This window comes from Macrotis lagotis, chromosome 6 (assembly GCF_037893015.1).
Source record: "Macrotis lagotis isolate mMagLag1 chromosome 6, bilby.v1.9.chrom.fasta, whole genome shotgun sequence".
Classification (NCBI taxonomy): domain Eukaryota; kingdom Metazoa; phylum Chordata; class Mammalia; order Peramelemorphia; family Peramelidae; genus Macrotis; species Macrotis lagotis.
In genome coordinates, this window is record NC_133663.1 from 167168586 (window position 1) to 167180263 (window position 11678).

The 11678-nt window shown below is 36.8% G+C and overlaps 1 protein-coding gene across 1 annotated transcript in view; it reads right to left on the reverse strand.

Annotated features, from left to right (window-relative positions):
* LOC141492275 (sodium leak channel NALCN-like) overlaps positions 1-10721 on the reverse strand; it is a 121878-nt gene extending 111157 nt beyond the window's left edge. The window contains exon 1 of the mRNA XM_074192774.1: positions 10701-10721. Within this exon, the coding sequence (XP_074048875.1) occupies positions 10701-10721 (21 nt within the window). The remainder of the gene's footprint in view (positions 1-10700) is intronic.
* Between the last annotated feature and the right edge of the window lie 957 nt (positions 10722-11678).

Below are 11678 nucleotides of genomic sequence, written 5' to 3' on the forward strand. Positions count from 1 at the left end.
CTATGTTGTATTTTATTTATTTTGTTAAACATTATTCAATAACATTTTATTTGGGAGTTTTCCAACCAAATCTGTGGGCCAAAAGTTTGAAACTTTAGTTCTAGGGAAAAGAATTTTCTTCATTACAACAGCTCTTCTTACACAAGGGCAAGAAAGAACCCTATTCTGTGTGCAAGGGTTCGTCTGTCAGAATATAATAGATTGGAGATTCAAGGGACATTAATCAGCAACATTACTTTGTAGCCAGGTGGCACAAAGGATAGAGTGCTAGAAAATCATTCCAATATCTCTGCAAGGAAAACCTCAAATGGAATCATGAAAATTCAGACATGATTAAATAACAGATCTAGAGTTAGGAAGACTCATATTCCTGAGTTCAAATTTAGCCACAGACCCTTACTAGAAATGTGACCATATCAAGTCACTTAAACTTGATTGCCTTAGGTTCCTCATTTGTAAAATGAATTGGAAATGGAAAAGGGCAACTACTTTAGCACCTTTGCCAAGAAAACCCCCAAATGGGGTCAGGAAGAGTCAGAAACAACTGAAAACAACAGTTCTGGGTATTTGAGACTCAAAAACAAAAAAAGAAAATTTTCCCAGTCCTTCAGGTTATATGTTCTCAGGTTAACAGTGTATATAGAACATAAATATTCAATAACGAAATATTTTTGTTTTGTTTTGTTTTTTGAGGGCAGTGGAGATACAAGTTACTATCAGTCAGGAAATCAGAAAAAGACTCATAAGAAGGCTCTATTTGAACTTTGAAGTAAACAAAGGATTCTAAGGGACAAGTGATGAACAACAGCTTAAACAGAGGCACAGAGACAAAAAGATGGTTAAAAAAAGAGCCAAAAAAAGCTGTTTTTTCTAAAACAATGATTTGTGAAAGTAAGTTTACTTCAACTGGTTGAAGTCAGGGTATCATTAGCAGGTGAAAGGCATAGTCAGATGAATCCTTTTCTCCCTCCTATTCTATTGATATTTTATTTTTCCAATTACATTTTATGAAAGTTTTTTAACATTCATTCACATGCACATGCATATGCATATTTTTAAGTTACATAATTCCCTTCCACTCTCCCTTCCCACTCCCTTCCCTTGGAAGTGAATAGTCAGGTGGATATCGTACATACATATTTGTGTTTAACATGTTCACAGATTATTCATTTTTGCTTTGAAGGATTAGGATTAAGGAAAAAAGAAAGAAAACCATGAGATAGGAAAGAAATACATAAGAGAAAAGTTTTAAAAGTGAATGAAGTATTCATTAAGATTCTTGTAGGACTTTTTTGTTTTGTTCTGTTTTTCTTCTTCTGGATGGGGTAGCATTATCCTTAACAGGTCTCCTAGGGTTGTCCTAGCTCTTTGAACTTCTGAGAGGAACTGCATCGATCAAAGATGATCAGCTCACACTGTTGTTCATGTGTACAGTGTTCTCTTGGTTCTGCTCCTTTCGCTCAGCAACAGTTCCTGTAATTCATTCCACACTTCTCTAGAGTCTGACCATTTATGACTTCTTATAGAACAATAGTATTACATAACATTCAAATACCATAATTTATTCAGCCATTCCCCAATTGGTGGTGATATATTTTGGATCATATGGGACTTTTCCCATTTTTTTATGCTTTCTCCTGATAGACTGAGTATTGGTATTGCTGGGTCAAAGGGTATGATAAGTTTTATTGCTCTTTGGACATAGTTACATATTGCTCTCCAGAAATGTTGGATCAGTTCACAATGCCATGAACAATGCATTAATATCACAATCCTCCCACAATCTCTCAAACAATGATCATTTTCCCTTTTTGTCATCTTAGCCAATCTGATAGGTATGAGGTAGAACTTCATAGTTATTTTAATTTGCATTTCTCTAATCAATAATGATTTGGGGCATTTTTCATATGATTATATATAGCTTTAATTTCTTCATTTGAAAAATGTCAATTCATATCATTTAACCATTTATCAGTTGGGGAATGACTTGTTACCTTATAAATTTTAGGCAAATCTCTATATAATGAAACCTTTATCAGAAACCTAAGTATGAAAATTGTTTCTCAGCTTTCTGTTTTCCTTCTTATTTTGGCAGCATTGGTTTTATTAGTTTACAAATTTTTTAATTTAATATAGTCAAAATCATCCATTTTGCAATTTATAATGTATTCTATTTCTTACTTGGTAATTTCTCCCCTTTTCATAGATCTAACAGATAGAGTATTACTCTATGGTATCACACTTTATGTCAAAATCCTGTTCCCATTTTGAGCTTATTTTGGTATAGGATGTTAGATGTGGGACTATGCCTAGTTTTGTCATAATATTTTCTAGTTTTCCCACAATTTTTTGTCAAATAGTGAGTTGTTATCCCAGAAATTAATGTCTTTGGATTTGTGAAACAGTAGATTACTGTAGCTATTTACTGTTTCTTTTGAACCTTTCCTGATCCACTGATCCATTACTCTATTTCTTATCCAGTATCAGGTGGTTTTTGATGATTGTCCCTTACTAATATGGTTTTAGAACCAGTAGAGCTAGGAAAGCTTTCTTTACATTTTTTTCATCAGATCTGATGATATTCTTGACCTTTTGTTGCTCCAAATGAATTTTGTTACTCTTTTTTCCTAGCATGGTAAAATAGTTATTTGGCATTTTGATTGGTTTGGCATTGAATAAGTAATTTTACTTGGGTAGAATTGTCATTTTTATTATACTAACTCTACCTAACCATGAACAATTGACATTTTCCCAATTTTTTCGATCTGACTTGTTCTGTGTGAGAAATGCTTTGTAATTATGTTCATACAGTTTCTAGTTTTATTTTGGGAGGTAGATTCCCAAATATTTAATTTTGTCTGCAATTTCTCTATCTCTTGCTTTTGTCTATGTTATTCATATATAGAAATGCTGATGATTTATGTGGGCTTATTTTATATCCTACTACTTTGCTGAATTTTTAAATCATTTCAAGTAGTTTTTAGATAATTTCTTGGGTTCTCTAAATATACCATCATATCATCTGCAAAGATTGAAAGGTTTGCTTCCTCATTGTCAATTCTGATACATTGCTAAAATTAACATTTCTAATACTATATTGAATAGTAATGATGATAATGACATCCTTGTTTCACCTCTGATTTTAACTGGAAATGTTCCTGGTTTATCCCCATTACATACAATATTTTTTGATGGTTTTAGATAGATACTGCTTATTATTTTAAGGAAAACTCCATTTATTCCTGTACTTTCTAGTGTTTCTAATAGGAATGGATGCTATAGTTTATCAGCGGCTTTTGGAGAAGCTAGGTGGTGCAGTGTATAGAGCACTGGCCCTGGAGTCAGGAAGACCTGAGTTCAAATTTGGCCTCAAACACTTAATAATTACCTAGCTATGTGACCTTCAGCAAGTCACTTAACCCCATTGCCGTGAAAAACTCAAAACAAAGCAAAACAAAAAAAAAAAAAACAACAAAAAGGCTTTTTCAGCATCTATTGAGATCATCATATGATTTCTGTTGGTTTTATTCTTGATATGTTCAATTATGTTGAATGTTTTTATAATATTGATTCATCCATGCTTCCTGGTGTATAATCCTGATTGATCGTGGTATATTATCCTAGTAATACCTTGCTGTAATCTCTTTGCTAAAGTTTTATTTATGATTTTTCCATCAATATTAATTAGAGAGATTGGACTATAATTTTCTTTGTCTGTTTTGCTTCTTTCTGGTTTAAGTAGCAGCACCATATTGGGGTCATAGAAGGTATATGACAGAATTCCTTCTCCTTTTTTTTACAATAGTTTTGTAGAATTGGAATTAATTGTTCCTTAAATGTTTGGTAGAATTCACTTGTAAATCCATCTGGATCTGGAGACTTTTACTTAGGGACTTTTAAGTGATAATTTCAAGGGGGAGGGAAGGGAGAGTGGAGGGAAATTTAGTAACTCAGAAACATATATGTACATATGGATGAAAATAAATAAACAAATTAAAAAAAGAAAAAGGGTCAATAGGCAGTGAGAAATAAACCTTTCAACAAGCACCATACCTAGCGTATCCTTATGCCCAACTAGGCTGGAACTGTTTCTGTTTCAATATTTTCTACCACACCCAGAGTATTCCTGGTAACAACAAATGTTAAATGAGGAGGGTTTTTTTGGGAAAATAAATATAGGGACTTTATCTTGAATGTAAAATTGTCTTTGAGTACATTTTAATATAAGTTAATATGGTTAATAAAATGTTGGGCTTAGAGTCATAAAGATCTATGTTTTCATTTGGTCTTTAACAATAACTGTGTGACCTTAAGTAAGTCTCTTAATTTCTGTCTGCTTCAAGGAGCAGTTTAGGATTTATCTAGTAAATACAATGTATTTTACTAGGAAGACTGTTCACATTGGGAGTATCCGAAATTGAAAAAATTCACAGATCATTCCATTATTTTTTAATTATAAAGCCATCAATTGAGATAGTATAAAATTTTTGGAAATATTTTTTAAAAATCACATTCCCTATTCTTTCTTGAATGAAAATAGTCAATTATTTAACAGTTGTGTTTCTACTACATGACATGACTGACTTCAGCAGCATTTGCTTTAAAATCAATTAGTCAAATGTAGAATGCACAGGTTTTATCCAAACTACAATAATTCTGAACCAAACTTGCCCTGGTTTTTAAAAAGTTTTTTTTTAAAAAAGTTACATAGGCATGAGCACTTTGTTTTTTCAAGTAAATCTTTTCCCATGACTCAAGAGTATTCCATAGAGAGATACCAACTTTGATTGAAAAAAATGGGTCTGACATATAGGCATGCTACGGCATAGATATCCAACAAATCCACACCTATTAGGAAAGTACAATCACTGTAGAAATATGAGTTATGGTTTTCTAACCACAAAGCTTGGATGTTCTATAAAGCTGTTTTAGTCTTTTGGAAAGTACTTAGTGTTTGCATAGCATTACACTGGAACCTGTAGAGAGATTACAAAAACACTTTTCAAAATGATGAGATGTTTGAAATCAGAAAGATTTATTAGAAAAATAGCTAAACTTTTAATAACAAGAACTGAGTTCTAAACCTATCACGCTACTCTCTACATGTGTGATACTGGGTAGGTCACTTAGCCTCAAATATAAAATAACTGTATGATATCTGAGATTTCTGCCAGCTCTAGAGCTACACCTATGACCATATGATGAAATAAACAGCATATATTCAAATATGTGTACACACAGGAAAAATTACCAAAGTAAATATACATTTATGTAGTTGACACAGGGGTATGTTAAAACTAACTCAAACCAACTAATTACATTTTCAGTGAGAGCTTTAAAATCACCTCAGAATACAGCAAACACTACAAATCAGGATTTGTTGCTTAATGTATTTATTGTTGTGCTGGGTTTTTTAAGATTTGAAGTGAGAAAATTTTAAGGATGCAAATTAAATTTACAAGGGGGTCAAGGGTACTTCCCTCCCCTCACTCTTCCTACAGGTTGTTAAGTATTTAACATCACACAACTGCTACAGACATATATTCACATAGATAGTATGATTGCTAAGCTCTCTAGCTGAAAAGGATAAAAGATGAAGATGGAATTTACAGCAGCATGTGGGGGGATAGAACCAAAAATCTTCATGGAAGAGGTGAGCAGTAAGAAAAGATCATTAGGGGCGGAGCCAAGATGGCCACAAGAAAGAATGGAGTCTTAGGCGCTCTCTGATAAAACTCCTAAGCTAAGGACTCTAACTAAACTTTACAGACACAGGAAAAATGGGTCTGAAAAAAATGGGTCTGACATATAGGCATGCTACGGCATAGATATCCAACAAATCCACACCTATTAGGAAAGTACAAATGGGATGTACAAATGGAAAAGTACAAGAGGGATGCAATGAGGCAGTTCTCCTACTCAAGGTAACCTGGGAAAGAGCAGAAAGGCTCTGCTTCCTGGGGTCGGAGGGGCAGCCCACCAGAGGGGTGGCCCACCTGAGCAAAAGAACTTCAGCCTCCAGGAGGCAGCCCCAGGGTGCTGGGAGCCATGGCTCATAGCAGCGGGGGAGTTTCCTGACCTATGCCCTGGGGAGCACCAGGCACAAAGTGGGGGAACAGCAGGGGACCTCTGCTAGAGTGAGCACATGGAGCCCAGCCCTCAGGGCACACAGGAAGCAACTTGGTCTTTCTGCAGCATTGATCCAGGAACAGAAGCAGGTGGAGCCTGTAAGCAGGAGCCCCCAGGGCACGAGCCCATTGAACCTAGGGAGGGGAGTGAAGAGAGACTGCAGAGCTCTGCCCCTGGAACAGGACTCTGGGGCTCTGACCACATTCAGATCCTGATTGCAGTCTAGGCCCCCCCAAGAGCAGCAGCCCCCCCACCTCAGCCCCATGGCAGAGGGAGGTGCTTATGGTCATTCACAGACCAGGAGGGAGGACAGAGCCTCACAAACTGAGACCTTTGTGGGAGTGTCCCAAAAGAGCAGAAGGCACCCCAAAACAGGTGCAGGCTGGGAAAAATGAGCAAGCAGAGAAAAAAGAGGAACACAATTGAGAAATATTTTGCAAATGAGCCCAAGAAGGATCAAAATACTCAATCTGAAGATGAGGAAGCACAAGCTCCTACATCTAAAGAATCCAAGAAAAACAGAAGTTGGGCTCAGGCTATGATAGAGCTCAAAAAAGACTTTGAAAATCAAATGAGGGAGTTAGAAGCAAAACTGGGAAAAGAAATGAGAGAGATGCAGGAAAAAAACATGAAAATGAAGTCAGCAGCTTAGGCAAGGAAATCCAAAAAAAAATGCTGAAGAAAATAGCATGCTAAAAAACCAGCTTAGGTCAAATGGATAAAACAGTTCAAAAAGTTATTGAGGAGAAGAATGCTTTAAAAAAGCATAATTGGCCACATGGAAAAAGAGATAAGAAAACTCTCTGAGGAGAACAAATCCTTCAGACAAAGAATAGAATTCAGGGAGATTGATGAATTTGCCAGAATTCAGGAATTGATACTTCAAAACCAAAAAAATGAAAAATTAGAAGAAAATGTGAAATATCTCATTGAAAAAAACAACTGATATGGAAAACAGACTTAGGAAACATAATTTAAAAATTATTGGAATACCTGAAAGTCATGATCAGGAAAAGAGCCTTGACATCATTTTCAAAGAATTACTACAGGAAAATTGCCCTGATATCCTAGAAGCAGAGAGCAAAATAGAAATGGAGAGAATCCACTGTTCCCCCTGAGAAAGGGATCCTAAAAAACCAACCCCTAGGAACATTATAGCCAAGTTCCAGAACTCTCAAGTCAAAGAGAAAATATTACAAGCAGCCAGAAGGACACAGTTCAAATATCGTGGAGCTGCAGTCAGGATCACACAGGACTTAGCAGCAGCTATATTGGAAGCTCATAGGGCTTGGAATATAATATACCAGAAGGCAAAAGAGCTTGGAATGCAACCAAGAATCAACTACCCAGCAAGGCTGAATTTCCTCTTCCAGGGAAAAAGATGGACTTTCAATGAACCAGGGGAATTTCAAATGTTCCTGTTGGAATGGCCAGAGCTGAACAGAAGGTTTGATCTTCAGATACAGGACTCGGGTGAAGCATAGAGATTGGAGGAGAAGGGGGAAAATATGAGGGACTTAATGATGATGAACTGCATGTATTCCTGTATAGAAAAATGACACTGATAATACTCATATGAACCTTCTCAGTTAATAGAGCAGGTAGAGGGTGCTTTTATAGTTGAAGCACAGGAGAAAGCTGAATTCGAAGATAAAATATGGTGTAAAAATAGAGTTAATAGAAAAAAAGGGAAATGTAATGGGAGAAAGAAAAAGGAGAGGGGGAATAGGCCAAGATATTTCATATAATAAGACTTTCCTTTATTATAATGAGCTATTGCAATGATATGGAAGGGGGAAAGGCAAGGGGGAATGAGGGAAACTTCACTCTCATCAGAGGTGGCTAGGAGAGGAAACAGCATATATACTTAATGGGGTATAGGCATTTGGAGTAAGAAGGAGAGGGGGTGACAGGGGGAAGGGGGGGATGTGAGTGATGGAGGAGAGGATGGACCAAGGTGGGAGAGTGGTCAGATATAACACATTTTCTTTTTTACTTATTGCAAGGGGATGGGATTGGAAGGCCTGCCCAGGACCATAGGGCCAGGTGGATTCTGGGCCTAAGGGGTGGTATGGGGACTCGGGGCCTCTTGGCCCCAGGGCCAGGGATCTGTCTGCTGCACCACTCAGCTACCCTACAGCAGAGTCAGAGTGAAAGGAGAGAGAAAATATAGTACATGGTAGTGGAGAAATACGAAAGGAGGGAGTTGTGATCAGCAATGGCAACATTGGAAAAATATGGAAATAACTTTTGCCATGGACTAATCATAAAGAATGTGATCCACCCATGACAGAGTTGTTGGTGTTGGAACAAAGACTGAAGCACATTTTTTATTATTATTATTTGGGGGGGGTGCAGGGCAAATGGGGCTGGGTGGCCTGCCTGGGGCTGCATAGCAGGGTGATCCTTGGGTGTCTGAGGCCAGATTGGGACCCGGGTGCTCCTGGCTCAAGGGCCAATGCTCTGTCCACCACCCAGCCACCCTGACTATTATTACTATTTTATTTTATTTAGGGTCTTTTGTTTTTGGTTTCTGCAGGACAGTGGGGTTCAGGTGGCTTGTATATCACATGGCTGGGTGATTGTTGGGTGTATGGGGCCAGATGTGGGCTCAGGTGCTTGTGGCTCCAGGGCTGGCACTCCATCCATTGTGCCACCTGGCCATACCTACAATTATTACTATTATTATTTTTTATTTTAATTTTTTCTCTCCCCTTTACTTTATCGCTGAAGCAAGTCTATATTTATGGGGGGAGGGGGTATCTTGTTTACTCTTAAACAAGAATATTTTACTAATGTAAAAATAACATTAATTGTATAAAATGAGAATATTAAATAAAAATATCTGTTTCAAAAAAAAAAGAAAAAGAAAAAGAAAAGATCATTAATATGCTCTTTTGAAAAATAATTATGCCTTTGATTGATTAGAGTAAAAGGCACAACAATAATTTACAGGTCTTACATAATTCAGACTTAATTGGCATGAGTATTCCTGTTATCCCATATTATATGTGATGATAAAGTGGAAAAAAAACATTAGTTCTAGAGTCAGAAGTCTTGGGTTCAAATCTTCCCTTTCATTTAGTTCCTTTGTGCTCTCAGGCAAAGTCATTTAATTCCTTGTGACCTGATTCCCTTACATATAAAGAGGTGGGGATTTACACTAGAACACCTCTGAGTTTTCTAGATTCATGAACTATATATGAGGTTTAGTTTAGGTTTCTCAAAAGTTAACAAAATTAGCTTTCTAATGAAAGCCAACAGCTCAAGTGCCAGTTTCATACTTTCTTTCTGGATTTTGAGGATCTAGAAGGATTTATACTCTACCAACACAGCCTTCAAAAATCTAGTATTACCTCAAAGTCACAATAAATAACAAAGTACAGAACAAAGGTGAGGTCAAGATAAATTGCTATTAGAAATTTGCTAATCTCCTATTATCTACTGAAAGATCATCAAAGGATTCAGTCATGTAGAAATTGAAGCAGAGGAACTGTGGCAACAGGGAAATATTGTCATCTTTTTGTATTGGAAACAGATCTTGTGATTTTTTTTCTGTAATGTTAAAGTGTTCTCAATTCTATATTGGCTATTGTAAACTCAATTTAGTAATAAGTCTGGCAACAGAAACAACTCTAGGTATCCCTATGACTGAAATTAATAGGTGGCCACAGGGGAGGTCCTTAAAGAGTGACAAATACTTGCCATAAAATAAAGACCTCCCCTGTGGTATGAGCAATGAAGTTACCTGACACCAGGTGTTAAACTATTCCTCAAGAATGCCCTTGCTCCTCCCACCATAGAAGTGTATTCAGTCAAGATTTCACTTCCAGCTTGCTTGCCCCCTTTTCTCCTATGTAACTAAATGAGTTTCCTTTCTCCATGCTAGATCTATATGATCCCAGCTCCATGCTGCTAGACCCACATTGATCTAAGTCTAACGAGCATCTTATGGCCACTTCTTTTCCCCTTCTTTTTGCCCTTTCTTAATTTTCTTTGCTGATCCCCCACCCCAGTTCTCTTCTTGCTTAAATCTTACTATCTTCTTAAAAACTCACTTTTTAAAATCTTATTAAAGAATCTAGCCCAGCATATAACTTTCTCATTTTGCTGAACCTCACTTTCTTAGAAACTCACCTTCTTTACCTTTTTAAAGAACCAAAACAAGATTCCCCACATAGCTACTCTCTCCCTGACTGGGGATCAGTGGTTTCACTTTTAGCCTTTTTTTCCCTCCACTTCACCTAATCACAGTCTGCCCTTTAGTCTCTCTTTTTCTTTAGCTCACAGCAGTATTGAAATTCATTATCTTGCTGCTTCTCCAAAGAACCTAACTTGTGAACTTTTTGTAGTAACTTGTTAACCTTTTGTGTAACCTGTGAATTAACATCTAAGCCTTTCTTACCTCCCTGAGTCAGGGAGTTTGGTGATTTTGTCACTCAAAATGAACCACAGCTATTACTCTCAGATTTCCCCACCTCAGTTGCTCTGGCAGCAAAGTAACACATCAACTATATCTTTGGAGGAAGACAGTGAATGCCTATCTTAAATCAGGTTATCGATATCCTTACCTTCTCTTCTTCATTTACCATGAACTCATAGAAGGCAAAAATTCTTAAAATTCCAAAATACAAAGTCTTATTGATAAGAGGAACATTTGTTTGTTTTATATGCTGAATTAAATGACTGAACTATGTTTGGGAGTCCAAGATCTCACAATAAAGTAACGAACACCTTACTTTGAAGAGTCAAGAGCCAGAGGACCCAATGTCAATATAATAGTATAATCAGGGAGATTTTTGTTAGATCATGACCAGGGTAGACCAGAAGGACTGGTCCTGGGTTTGTTTGGAAAGTTTTAAAATATCATCAGAATAGGGAAGTTCTAGGATAAGGCGGTTTTCCGGAAATTTAGAATGGTATGGAGTTTCATCATCTCCTCTAAATGAAATGGAACCTCAAAGATGGCTCAGATCAGAAACACCCTCCATCTCCCCCATCCCTGTTCTTGTTCTTTATCCTTTGTTCTCAAAGAGATTTTGATAGCAGGAAAGAGATGTCATGTCTTGCAAACAAATTGGCTTTAAATGAGAGAGGGCTGTACAAAGTCCTCATCCTCATTTCTCTTCCCTTGAGTCATCTGGCAAGACACAGATCTGGACAACTGGAGATGGCCCCTTGGATTTTTTAATTCAAGATTTTTTTTTCAGGTTTCAATTCATCTGAGACAATACCCCCTCAGTGTTAAGCAAAGTTAGGCAAAAATGAGGTAAAGAATGAGCTTGTTTAGTCAAAAAATAAATCAGTCTGGGAGGGGAAGACCTTCAGGCTTTCCAGCCAAGAAAGAAACAATTACTGTTTGCACTTGCTCTGGGTGATAAGAATCCAAATGACCAGATGAGACTTGGGATGGGACTTTTTGTTGTTTATCAACCAATGTGAATCACAGTGATTTGAGTTTAAGGTATGATATATAAAAAAAAATCTAGCCTGTAAATCCTTCTTTCTGTGTTTCAATGATCAAAATGTATATTCCTTTGAGCAGAGTA